This window comes from Nematolebias whitei, chromosome 8, assembly GCF_014905685.2.
Source record: "Nematolebias whitei isolate Nwh7 chromosome 8, NemWhi1, whole genome shotgun sequence".
In the NCBI taxonomy this organism is placed as follows: domain Eukaryota; kingdom Metazoa; phylum Chordata; class Actinopteri; order Cyprinodontiformes; family Rivulidae; genus Nematolebias; species Nematolebias whitei.
Genome location: NC_056505.1, coordinates 3,467,771 through 3,481,325, shown reverse-complemented (window position 1 = coordinate 3,481,325; position 13,555 = coordinate 3,467,771). Strand labels below are relative to the sequence as shown.

At 41.9% G+C, this 13,555-nt stretch overlaps 2 protein-coding genes across 2 annotated transcripts in view; both read right to left on the bottom strand.

Moving 5' to 3' along the window:
• LOC119413119 (synuclein, alpha interacting protein) overlaps positions 1-5,879 on the bottom strand; it is an 8,268-nt gene extending 2,389 nt beyond the window's left edge. Inside the window, exons 1-10 of the mRNA XM_037680135.1 lie at positions 5,823-5,879; positions 5,538-5,610; positions 4,332-4,867; positions 3,913-4,081; positions 3,593-3,837; positions 2,840-3,019; positions 2,040-2,153; positions 405-530; positions 171-340; positions 3-88 (exon numbers count right to left, since the gene is read on the bottom strand). Of these exons, the coding sequence (XP_037536063.1) occupies positions 3-88; positions 171-340; positions 405-530; positions 2,040-2,153; positions 2,840-3,019; positions 3,593-3,837; positions 3,913-4,081; positions 4,332-4,867; positions 5,538-5,610; positions 5,823-5,879 (1,756 nt within the window). The remainder of the gene's footprint in view (positions 1-2; positions 89-170; positions 341-404; positions 531-2,039; positions 2,154-2,839; positions 3,020-3,592; positions 3,838-3,912; positions 4,082-4,331; positions 4,868-5,537; positions 5,611-5,822) is intronic.
• A 6,827-nt stretch (positions 5,880-12,706) lies between these two features.
• LOC119412992 (protein-lysine 6-oxidase) overlaps positions 12,707-13,555 on the bottom strand; it is a 13,237-nt gene continuing 12,388 nt past the window's right edge. Inside the window, exons 2-3 of the mRNA XM_037680004.1 lie at positions 13,324-13,419; positions 12,707-12,826 (exon numbers count right to left, since the gene is read on the bottom strand). Of these exons, the coding sequence (XP_037535932.1) occupies positions 12,707-12,826; positions 13,324-13,419 (216 nt within the window). The remainder of the gene's footprint in view (positions 12,827-13,323; positions 13,420-13,555) is intronic.

The window sequence follows — 13,555 nt, the reverse complement described above, 5'->3', positions numbered from 1 at the left end:
GGGCGACCTGGACGGCGTCCCCTCCGTCTTGTTGGGGTCCATCAGTCTCTGCAGCTGCCTCTGCAGGGTCGTCCTGTCTGCTGCCTGCCTGCAGAACAGACGGGTTTGGGACTGGGTCAGAACCAGAACCAGCTGTGAGCTCAGAGCTTCAGTCAGACAGAGGAACTCACTCGTTGAGCTGTTTGGTGAGTTTAACGACCTGCGAGGCCAGAGACATGCACGTTTCTACAACCACCAGGTAGCGCGTGCACGTGGTGTGGCCCTGCCGCTCGGCACTCTGGGACGCCCGCTCCCCCTGCTGGTTCTGGACCGTCACATTGGACCCGTACTCCACCAGAGTCTGGACACACACCCAGGTCAGAGTCGTGCTCTCTGTGTGTTTGTGTGCGGCGGCAGCAGTTTACCTGTATGCAGGTGAGGTGTCCGTACTGAGCGGCTACATGAACCGCCGTGTTTCCATTCTGCTCCACCTCGTCCAACGAGATGCCCTGTTCCTGCATGAACTGCAGCAGCCACAGCAGCACTTTCTCCTGCACACGCACATGCACAGTAATTAATTAATTAATTAATTAATTAATGTGCGTAGAAACATCTTTAAAGTTTGTCATTGTGATGTTGGACTACACTGTACAGAGAAACATGCATAAAAAACAAAACTCTCTTATTCTTTAGAAAAGAGCCAGAAAACAACAAACTCACTTAAATCAAATCAAACAGTCTTAAAACATTTAAAAGTTCTTTATGAATTAAAACAACAAAAGTTACAGATAAATATCCTAAAAGAAGCAATATTTAACTTTAGAGCACAGTTTAAGTTCAAAAAGACGCCTGTAAGAATAATTCAGTCTCCAGTTTGACTTTTATGCTACTTTTAGGATTTAACAACCATTTGATCATTTTAGCTGCTGTTTAATTATTTTTGGCTCACATTTTCATAATTTTAGCTCTCAGCTACAGTTTAGTGAATTTTATAGTTTTGCTACTTTTACTTTTAAAAGTTAGTAGAGTCAAAGTTATCTATTAGTTATGTTAACTCATGTGGTTCAGGTCATCAGGCCAAAAATGAGTAATTCATTAAAATAAAATAATCGCAAAACACTAGCTAAAAGCAACAATGAAAAAATGATAGATTAAAGCAGAAATAGGCTAGCTAAAAGCAGCTAAAACCTAGCTAATAGCAAATATAGACTAGCTAAAAGCAGCAACAGCTAGCTCAAAACAGCTAAACACTTGCTTAAGGTAGCAAAAAGCGAGATAAAAATCAGCAAAAAGCTACCTAAAAGCAGCTAAAACCTAGCTAAAAGCAACAATAGGCTAACTAAAAGCAGCAAAAGCTAGCTAAAAGCAGCTAAAACCTAGTTACAAGTAGCAAAATACTAGCTAAACCCAGCAAGACTAGCTAAAAGCAGCAAAATTTAGCTAAAACCAGAAAAAAAAGCTAGCTAAAAGCAGCAATATGGTAGCTAAAAGCAGCAAAACATTCTAAAGGCAGCAAAATACTAGCTAAAACAGAATAAGCTGGCTAAAAACAGCAAAATACTAGCTAAAACAGAATAAGCTGGCTAAAAGCTGCAAAAATGCTAGCTAAAAAGGAGCTAAAAGCAGTCATAGACAAGATAAAAGCTAGATAACGCTAGCTACGAGACGCTAACCACTAGCTAAAAGCTACAAAGCACTACCTAAAAGCAGCAAAAGGCTAGCTAAAAGCTTAAAGCAGCATGAGAAGACTAAAAGAGACTGTTAGCTACAGCCTATTTCTAAGAGAACAGTGTTTGTGAATTAATTAAAAACAATCTTTATGTATTTCCATGTTTAATTTTAAATAAAGGTAAATATGAAATCTAATGTGGAGGAGGTTTGATTTTTAAAAACCGAGCAGGAAAACAACCAGCTGCCTCAGCAAATATGAATTCAAGCCAGCTGTTTCCATTTTCTGGTGGGAACTTTAAAGAGAAGCTTTAAATAAAGAGAACAGATCCTATCTGGACATAAACCCAACAGAACTGAACTCGGATCAGTTCAGGTGAGCCTGGCGTTACCTGTCCGTAACGAGCTGCGTAGTGGATCAGACTGGGATGTTCTCGGCTGCAGCTCAGCTCAGCGATGGCCTCCGTCTCGCTCACCATCCAGCGAACACACTCCAGATGTCCGTTCTGTCACAAAGACACACACCCGGACGCGTCAGTGACGGACACTCGTCCTGAAGAAGGAACCGTCATTTGAACCAAGTCCTCCGTCTGGAGCTTTATTTATTTTCTCCATTAAAGCGTCTGGACGTCTTCTCGTGCAGCGTGGCTGTAAACCTGTCGTTCTGTTGATCCGAGTGAAAAACAGACGTCCTGTTTTAAGATCCAATCAGGACGCAGCCGTCCAGCTGGGACCCAGATAGCACACTTCCTGTCTGGAGGTCAATCAAAGCCCAACTTTCCTCAGCTCTGATTGTTTGGACTCGTTCTGAGGCGCCGGCTGCCGCCAACAGAGCTGATGTTAATGCTTAGCTCATTTTATCAAGAGTCTTATCACACTCCGACCTCACTGCCCAATCAAAAGTTAGCATGTTAGCCTACAGATGTCGGCCATTTTAAACCCAGCAGCTGTACTGATGAGAGAAACATTTGAATCATCACTAGTTCAACTAGGAGTTCTTTTTTCAGTGACAGAACTTCGTAAATCTGGTTAGCAACACGTAAAATTCATTTCCTGCGGCGGTCAGTGGGTGAGGGGCGGAGCTAAACCCTGGATGAGTTGCCAGTCCACCCCAGGATGAGACAAACAGGCACTCACACGTCAGGTTAGTTACACGTGGACGTACGGGAGATGAACACACACACACACACACCTTCACCCCCAGACCAGCGGGGGTGAGCTGCTGGTTGTTGCGCTCGTTGAGGCCGTCCTCCCCCATCAGAGAGGTGAGGTGCTGCAGGCAGTCGGCGTGACCCTGGGAGGAGGCCACGTGCAGCAGGTTGTTCCCGTCCTCGTCTCTGATCAGCTCCAGGTTGTCGGCCGCCAGGTGAGGCTGCAGGAGGAGGAGGTTTGTTTGTAAACGCATCAAAATAAACAAAAATATAAATAATAAATAAAACAGAAGAAACTGCATTTTCTGCTAAAAGAGCGCTGAAGGACTTCTGACATTTGTTGAACGAGCTCAAAGTTCAACCTAACAAATAAAATAAAAAACACTAGCTAAAGGCTGCAAAGAGGTAGCTAAAGGCTAAAAGGAGCTTAAGAAGACAAAAGCAGAGCCAGCAGCTGAAGTAATTTCAAAGAGAACGTTTCTGAAGGAACTGAAGAGATCTTATTGTATTTTTATGGAGAACTACATTTTAAATAAAGTTAAATATTTTTTAAAGTATAAAAAAGTCACAGCAGCCAAATCCTGAATGAGCCGAACGTTTTGATTTATGAACAGCTAAAATAGAAAAATAAATAAACTGCAGGAGGAGTTGGACTGCATAAATGCACAGAAAATAAAGAGGCTGATGGATCAGACAGATCCATCTGCTTGAAGGAGTCAGAGGAGGAAAGTCCAGCAGAGGAGCAGGAGGTGATTTTACAGAGCAAACAGGAAGTCAGCTGAATAGAAGCTCACCAGCAGGGAGATCTGCCCTTCTCTCACAATGTTGATGATGTTCTGGTTCTTCTTGGTCTCCTCATCCACCTCCCCACCTACTCCTCCAAACCCCCTGGAGCCTCCTGCTGCAGGAGTCCAGCAGGGTTTGGAGCCGTCCGGCCGGCTGGCGCCGCACCCCGGCAGGGGGAACATCAGCCCAGGAGGCTCCCCGCCCGGTCTCTGGTTCTGGGAATCCGGGAAGACTCGAGCCGACAGCAGCTTGTCTGAAAGGAGAGTGGGATCTTACCGCGCGTCGTCAGAACTTCAGGAGAGCAGAAGAAGAACTTTTCGGACCGAACCTGCATCAGTGAAAGACGAGAGGGACGAGGAGCAGCTGAGGAGGCCTGAGGAGATCAGCTCCGGCTGGAAACCACCTCCACCTGGGGAGCGGTGCAGGTGATGGAGGTCTGGATCCACGGACTTGGACTTCCTCAGGTCGGACCACTTCACCGGGGACAGAACACAGAACTGCAGGGCCCACCAGAACCACGGTCAGGTCAGAGATCAGCAACGATTCAATCGTTCTTTTTTTAAAAACGTTGTTGAGCCAACAGTTTGATAATTATCTTTAAAACATCCGTTTATTGTTGTCAAGCAGAACCGGGTCACAAGTCGCCTCTTTGGGCCATCAGAACCTCTCAGACCAAATCAAACTAAATAAAAGTGAAGAAGTGACCGAGGACACGGCCGACCCGTCTTTAGAAAGTGCTGGACTCACCGGAGGCTGCGCGGCGCCGCTGCCCAGGCTCAGAGGCTCCGTATGGACTAGAGCCGAGTTCTTCAGTCCCCCGGCCCGGGTCCGCTCCAGGGTTCCTCCCCCCACAGAACCCCCCAGCACCGGGCGCTTGTCGTGGGGGACCCGAGGCAGCGTGGACATCTGCTGACTGGACTTGATATAAGGCACGTCCAGGATCTCGTCCATGTCCAGGTCATAGTGTTCCAGTTCTCCGAACAGAACCTGCGGGTTGTTCCCGCCGCCGTTCGCCTTCCCTCCGGACCCGGCGGCGGCCGAGGAGGCGTGGATCTGCTTGTCAGAACCGGGCTCGATCTTACCAACCTCACTCTGCTCCCCCAGAACCTGCCCCTGGTTCTGGACTTTCCCGTCCGGGTCCGAGTCTGGGGTCTCAGGTTGGTGTTTGAGAGGAGAGACCCGCTTCACCGGACGGAACTTACTGTGCACGTCAGCGAGGCCCGTGGGTTTGATTCCTCCGCCGCCGTGGGAGGACACGCCCCGACTCCAGTTGATGGCCGGAGCTGCAGGAGGACAAGACGAGGGTAAGGTTCTGTGCAAAAGTCTTGATCCGGTCCTTGTCGCCGTTTTCCATCCAATGGTCCAGACTTTGGTTCTGGATCAGCAGTTCTTCTTTCTGAACCTCCTTCAGAACTTTTCTTTGGACTTTTGCTGATTTTTCTCTCAATTTAGTTTTACTGAAAAAAAATTAACAGGTTTCTAAAAAAATGCAGACAAACTAAGAAGTTTTGGACCTCCAAACTCTTCTCCAGCAGACGAACCGAACCTGAAAGTCTTTCAGAACCAGGAACAGATCCAATAAAGACCCGAACCAGGACCTGAGAGCTGCTTCATCCTTTAGCTGATCATCTAATTTTCAGCTCTGTGAGAATCCTATTGTTGGAGCTGAAATCCTGAGATTAGCAGATTTTTCTGTTGTTGTCTGAATGAGGTCAGAGGTCAAAGGTCAAAACAGTCCTCTGCACCGGTTCAGGAACAAGAACTGAAACCGAGAGCAAAACTCTGAAATCTTCAGGGAGTCTGGAGAACTGCTGATCCAGAATCACTTTAAAGGGTTACAGGAACATCCGATCAATGAAGGGAAAACAGTAAAGATGGGACTGGTTCAGGACTGGATCAGGACTGGATCAGGACCAGGGCTCGGTTCTGTATATGAAGTCTAACTGGGGTTACCTGGTCTCTCCTCTGCCGGACCATCGCTCCTTCTGGACAGATCTGGGACGTTCTTCAGACACGACACAGAATACTGGAGGACAAAGAGTAAACATGTAACCTGCTCTGAGAACACACTGACAGACATGATGCTGAACCCACGGTGACCCGTGACTACACTTACATCAGCCGATACGACCGTTACAAAAGCAGCCGAATAACAAATCATCACCCGAACGAACTAAAGCAGTTCACAGCTCGAACAGCTGCGCTCTGAAGACAAGTTCATCTCTGTGTCATACTGACCACTGGATCATCAGAGAAGTCGATCTCATCCAGGTCCAGGTATTCAGGAGCCTCCATCTTCACACCACATCATCAGCCGAACAACCAGCTGCACAAAAACACACATTGAAGAAACGCTCACAGAAATCTCCGTCCCAGGACTCCAGACAAAACAGTGGGCCGGCTACAATCAGCAGGAAGTGTCTGCAGGAAACCCACCAGTCCTGCTAAAAACCCGTTGAAGCAGTTTTCCTGAGTGAAACGGCGAACACATTCACCAGGAATAATGTGGAAATAAGTCACAGCTACCTGAAGATGAAGTTCGTTCTCTCGCCTCCCAACAAAGAATGAAAAACTAAAACGGTTGAAGTAAATTAAATCGTCTTCTGTGCAGATTATAAATCTCTCTAAATCACTAACTGTCAGCAGCCCAAAGAGTCCAGCTGTTGTGATCAAAGGCAGCAAACAACAGGATAATCTGGATTAATCTGGATTAATGTGGGCGCAGCGTGTGTGAACACTGAGCCTGAACCGACACCAGTTTTAAACTGAGCGGCTCGGGAGGCTCAAACTAAAACCTCCTCCAACAGCGAACAGACTCTTTCTGCGTCCTGATTGGTCGGTTTGTTGGCGTCAAACTGGCGGTGTTTACAGACATCAGTAATCTGATTACTCAGAAACATGGTAGTTACCACAGCTACTCTATGAGGTGAAAGACGGCTGACGCCAAAACTGACCTGGAAACATAAACATTAAAATAAACTTTACTGGACTCCGGGTCGGCTCGTACCTTTGCAGTTTTGCTCACTTCGTACCTGGATCTTTAAGGTACTGACTGACTGGTCGGATTGTACCTCACTTGAAGATGGGCCTGTCACCATAACACATTTCACTGGGCGATTAATTGTCTCAGAAATTATTGCAATAAACGATAATATTGTTTAAAATTTTACAATAATTCGCAATTATTGTAAAATTTTACAAGAAATATTGGTTCAATTTGTTTTGAGTGTAGTACCTTTTTTTTGACCACCGGATGGCAGTATAAGACAGTTTGAACTGAAGGATGGATAGTGAGGGAGCGAGCAGCGTGTCTTTAAGAACAATGGGAGGGAGGCCCCTTGATGTGACATGGGCTGTCTCTCTTCAGTTCTCAAAATGGCGGACGCTCAGTGTGGTTTGAGCTCTTTAGCGTTTGTCACACAAAGCTTTTAATAAAAATCAGTAAACAAGTTCTCAGCTTCTTTTTGCAGAGAAAAACAACTTTTTACACAAAGGCACGGGTTTCAATCGTGAATTTTGGAGCTTGGACAAGACGGAGGTTCCCCCCCACCCCCCCAAAGGTCGATGCGTTAGCTTAGCTCGTAGCTTAGCTCGTAGCTTAGCTGCTTTAACAATCCAAAAAACGTGATTTTGTTTGATTAAAACTGATTTTAAAGAGAAAGGGAGGGGTCAGTGAAGAACCGGAGTTGATCCTTTTGTCGTCCAGTGTCTTCAGTAGAAAGAGACACGAAGAAACGATAAAGTCCATAAATGAAAACGAGGTCGATAATTTTAATGTATCGTGATTAATTGATTAATTGATTTATTGTTTATCGTGACAGGCCTAGTTGAAGTTGATGAGGTAATGTCCACAAATAAGCAGATTTGATCCACTTAAAGTTTAAGAAGCATAATACTAGTTAGAAGCTAAAAGTAACAAAAAGCTAGCTACAAGCTAATTGTTTGAGAAGGAAAAAAGATAAGAGTATAAAAGTTATTTTAATGGAAAGTCCTGAGTGAGTTGAACGTTTTGACTTTTGCACAAACAGAAAAATAAAAACAGGAAACAGTTAAAGTTGTAGCGACGCTCTCATTTCTCTCGTCTTCTGAACACTGCAGGATGAACAGCTATTTATTTCTGCTCATCTTTATTTAAGAAACACTAGAAGGACTTTCTGATGCTCCTCGCCCTCCGCAGGGTCAAAGGTCAACTAAAAACAAAAACCAGTTTAAAACAAAGACGCCGGCGCAACAAGAATGTCCCTAAAACCTTAAATGAAGGGTTTAAAACTGGAGAAACAACTTGAACTGTCATCTGGTTCTGTCTGAAATGTAAAAAAGTTTTTTTGTTTTTTAGACACATAGTGTACGTTAAAAGTACTTAAAGTTTTTTATATGTCTTAAAATAAACCACTGAAAGCCACAGGATGTTCAGAAAGCAGCAAACTGCCATGAAAACGTCAAGCTGCTGCTTTCTGAGTAGGAGTGACCACAAAACTAAAAAAATCTTCTAAGTGCAGCTTCGAGAAACGATCCGGTCCCTGATAACAACGGTCCAGGCCCGAAACTCTAAAACCGTCTAAAGGAAAAGTGAAAACATCTGCTGGTGTTTATGTGATCAGCTGATGAGGCCGGAGCTTCTCACGCAGACAGGAACCAGAATAATCACTAATCAGACCAGCTCCAAAAGGACTTTACAGATTTAAATGTTGTTTAATGACAAGTCTGTATAAAAACACACAAAAACAACAAACAGGAACATTTCTATACAAAGAAATTAACTTTAAAAATCTGAGTTTACTTTCAAAGAACGATTTCTACTTGATTACAGAGCCTTCAAATAAGCAAACAAAACACTAAAATGACAAAAGCATTTATAGATATGTGCAGCTTTTAATTATTCATCTATTTTAAACAAATACTCAGACTTTTGTCAAACCCTACATAACTTTAGAGGTTCTCCTCTTAAGCCAAACAAAATATAAAAAGAGTTCACGAACAAATAGCTGCTTTAAACTAATAATTGATCAGAAAAATAAACGAGAATATTTATAGATTCAGCTCCAAAGATGAGCAGTAAAACAGAACAAGTATCCGAGTGTTAAACAAGGTTTCTGTTTTTATTTCAATAATTTAAAATATAATGACTAAAAAGGGAACAAATAGCTTTAAAAGAAAGTAAAAAATGAAAAAAAAATCTACTGGCTGATTTTAGTAAATGGTTTAAAAGCAAACTGTATAAAATCCTCACTTTTATTTTCTATAAAGAATCGGATTATTTCCTTCAGGCTGATTAATTTAAAATTAAATTACACCTAAATGCAACATTTAGTTTGTTTTTGTTGTTGTTGTAAGATTAAAAATAAATATATTTTTTGTGACTACTTAAAGAATTAACATAAAAAACAAAGTAAAAAATTTCCTCCTGCTACTAGATTTAGCATCATGACACCTGAACGCAGCAGTTAGGTGATTTTTTTTAACTTTATTTTTGTATAAATAAAAAAACAACAAGAGTTCTGATTTATAATAAACATTTTCAGAGGGTCTGTTTTACAGATGAGGATTAAAGTGCAAGCTTCTTGCTGTCCTTTCTCTGCTGGTTTCTGGTTTAATCCCTTCATTTAATCCCCTGAACCCCGGAGGCTAATTAGCTGAGTTTAGCAGGCTAATCAGCATCAGATGCTAACAGTGATGCTAACAGGCTAATCAGCATCAGATGCTAACAGTGATGCTAACAGGCTAATCAGCATCAGATGCTAACAGTGATGCTAGCAGGCTAATCAGCATCAGATGCTAACAGTGATGCTAACAGGCTAATCAGCATCAGATGCTAACAGTGATGCTAACAGGCTAATCAGCATCAGATGCTAACGGTGATGCTAACAGGCTAATCAGCATCAGATGCTAACAGTGATGCTAACAGGCTAACCTTGCTGAAAAATCAGGTCCAACGCAGGAGACTCGGGTAAAAACAAGGAGTTTTTAGCTCCTGGGTTCAGTTTTGTCATACTGTACCGTGAGGAAGTCCAGCAGAACCCAGAGGAACGGTTCGGTTCCAGAACCTGGAGCAGATTCTTGGATCCAGCTGTTTTTTCTCCTTCTGTCGCCTCCTGAGGAGCACAAAGACTTTAACACAGAAGGAGCGCATATGGAGGAGGTCTCACTCTGACACAAATATCACACTTCATTCTGTTGTAGTCCTTAGATAGAAGAGAAAAATCAGCAAAAATAAAGACATGTTTGTTCTTCTGCGTCATTTATTCCAGGTAAAAATGATTGTCGCCACGCGCACTTACAGTCGGTCACTGGCCGCCAGTGGCTTTTCATATTTTTCTCCGATCAGAGGTGATACATCTTATTAATAAACGATCTTTGGAGACGCTCAGGATCCGTTATCCTTGGAATAAAACCTCCAGAAGAACCAACAAAACTCTACGTTTCTTCTTATTCTGACCGCACAGAGCAAATGAACAGGCATCATTTAATTAATTAACTCAGATACTTTGCTCAAAAACAGCTAATTGTCCCGTTTGGACCGGAGAATGAAAATAATGAAATGTTTTGTTCGTTAAGATATTTTATAGGATCCTTGTGGAGCTTTAGTGAGTCACAATTAAAACGATATAAGTAATTAAAACAGTTTTAAACTCATTTTTAGTCTTAATTTATGAACTAACGTCCCACTTGGACTGCAGAAGTTAAACTTTAACCAGGAGAGAACAGGGAGGAACCTGACCCGTTAAGAGTCAAACACCTGACATGGAACCAGAACATCTGTACCGAGCTCTTCTTCTGTTCTTCATCTGGACCTGAACTTCAGGTAATCACAGAGTCACGGGTCAGGTGTATCCACAGGTTCGCTCGAGGTTCTACTGTGCACAAGAACATGACGACGGGGTTCAGATCCAGAACCGGACTCGCAGTTCGTCCCATCAGAAGCTACTTTTTTTTTCTTTCCTGAAATAAAAGTCAAGTTCTGTGGTCCTCTCATGGAATAGTTACTTCAATCAATAAATAAAACTCAGAAGATGTTATAGACTCATGAGACAGGACATGAGACCAAATAAAACACATTCTCCTCTGCTTTTATTTGTATAAATGTGAATTTTAATAACAGAACTCAAAGATGAGGCCGATCTGTGGCCAAAAGACAAACAAACTGAATATTTAAACTTTAAATAATATAATAATAATAATAAACAACATTAGGGAAGATTAGGAAAACATTTAGTTATTGTATTTAAAACAGAAGGATATGACATCATTGAATGTTTCACGTTTTTTTATTTCCAGGGAAACTTTGTTTGACTAATGTTATTTTTCTTTTAATTTTATTTTTGATTTAAAAAAACGATTTATCTCTGCCACTTCCAGTAGGCGTCAGAAAAACACTTTTTATTCATAAAACAGCTGGAGCAGAGGAACAGCTGGAATAAAAATAAGAAGTTTCTCCTCAGATTAAAACAAACTTTATTGAAGCGTTGAAGCAGGACGACGACAGGAAGTGAGAGCTCACTGACTGGATTTTATTCCAATATAATCAAACAAACAACAAACAAACAAAAAACATTTATTTATGTTTCTGAGTTACAGCTGATCTTCCTAATATTTTTTAATATTAAAACCATTTTTAAGTCTCACAAACTTTGTTTAATCACTAAAAATGAAAGAATCAGCTCTGCAGCACCAATAAAGATTAGATCTGATTTGAAATAAAATACTTGTGTAGGTTTTCTCTAAAAAATCTCCCTGAAAGAAACAAAAATATAAATTTTAATAAAGCTACAGCACCAACGTTTCATCCTTTATGAAAGTGACCGAACACGAAGTGACGGCACCGAAAGACTTAAGAGAAAGACCTTTAAATAAAATATATTAGATTTAGATTCACTTCAATGAAAGCTGAAGCTTTTGTTATTTATAGTCAGTATTTCCTGAAATGTTTTCATTTAACTTGAACTAAAAATAATCTCCCAAAAGTTTATTTTTTATTTATATAAAATAAATCTGCAAAGCAATAAAAAGGAGGAAACAAACGACTTCCAGCTGAACTTTTGGAATTAGTTTTTGTGAGCGTGAAGCTATAAAACATATTTCTGCTTCATTATTAAACAGTAGAAATTAATACTAATGAATAATTAAATGTTTTATATTTCCAGAGAAAGCTTGATCTCCTTACTAACATTTTTCTATAAAAAAAAGAAACAGATTGACTTGTAGTTCACACTCATGTCCAGCAGGTGGCACCAACACAAATTACCATCAGAGGGACATGAACTCAAGTGACTGAGACAAATGTAGGAGCTCTGGTGTAAAATATATATTTTACCACAGAAATACAGTACTCGTGTAAAGAACCAGACTGATGTCCTGCAGCAGAGTCCAGTAATGAGTCCAAATGTCCTGCTCCAGGTGCTTTAATTGGATTTATTAATGAGGCGCTTTGGTGAGTTTAGGTCACACAAGAAAAATCTTCTGTGAAGCTCCGCTTGTTTCTTCATCTTCAGACTCAGTAGCTGCAAGAAACACCAAAAACACACAACAGGAAGAAAAAATGTTATTGTTCAGAAATAACTCAGATTTAGAGGCAAAAATAAAATATAAACAGATGCAAAAATGGCTGCTCCTATTAAATAAAAAAAAACTATTTTTTATTAATTATAAATGTTTTTATTGTAAAACTAAATAATAAAACTCAGGAATTAATCCGCTCCTTTGTTCCTTCAGGTAAATATTTATTTCTCAGCTTGCTTTTAATCAAATTGCTGAATCTTCTGAAACAAACGTCACGTCTCCAAACGTTGGTGCAGGTGAAGCTCCTGACAACGAGACAACTCTGACATCTGACTGTTGCTTTTGGTGGTTTCAGGTTTTTAGACTAAACTCTCCTGCAGGTGAAGGTTTGTTTTATTTCACATGATGACAGTAATCCTGGGCTTTAAAGTCAGGTCGAATCAGCTGATCTCTGCAGGGCAGTACAAATAATCCCATCAGAGCCTGAGGATGCTGCAGAGCTCGTGAGCTTTTATTTTCTCGGATGAGCCGAGGAGCATCCTCCACCTGAGGAGACTCCTGCTGCTGCAGACACCTCGGACAAACTTCAGGTCTGCAGTTAAAGACAAATAATAAAAATGTATATTTTACCCGGTCAACGAGCATCCAGAGACGTGCGCAGCGTGGCCCGTGTACTGCACGTGACACTGAGCCACGTTGTTGTTGAAGTTGGACTCTGGGACCTGCTGCCGGGGGTTCACCGTCACCTGCCGAGACAAAACCCCGTCAGAGTTACAGATCACATCCAGAGGGCAGTGGAAAACCAGAAATCATATTTAAAGAAAGGAAAATCCCAAATTCTGCTTTGATCTTTCAGGGCTTTTATTTTGAAGGTGAGTGGGTGTTTACGTTAGTAGCTTCCTGTGTGCGCTAACATGAGAAATAAAGTTTGTGTTCCACCAAGTCAGCACACAAGAAACGCAAAGACTGAGACAGAAAACTGGACTTTCAGTTGATACAAAGTTCTGACGACCCACAACTGGCGCCTGCCGCCATTTTCTGAAGCAGCTTCCCTCAGCAGACACTGGGATGTCCTTGGGCTTCATGAAAGGTGGAACAATTATTATGACTTTGTTTTTATATTGGTGAGAATAAAAACTAAATCTGTGACACGTTGAAGTGAACAGAGCTTGATGTAAGTCACAGATGGACAGGTGGACAGATGGACGTGGGGACACAGAGACAGTCAGTTTGTGTCTTCAACCTTCAGGATGTATTTTCCAGGTGGGACGTCGGTGATGTCGATCCACTGACAGTCGATGTCGGCGTTGTAGGTGTCGTAACATCCTGGACTCAATCCCTAAACAAACAAACAAAAACATTTATACTTTTTATTGAATAATGTTTATTTTGGAACATTTTTGTGTATTTGTTTCTTTCATCAATCCATTGGGGGGGTGGGTGGGGTGGTGGTGTGTGACAGGGTGGTGGTGGTG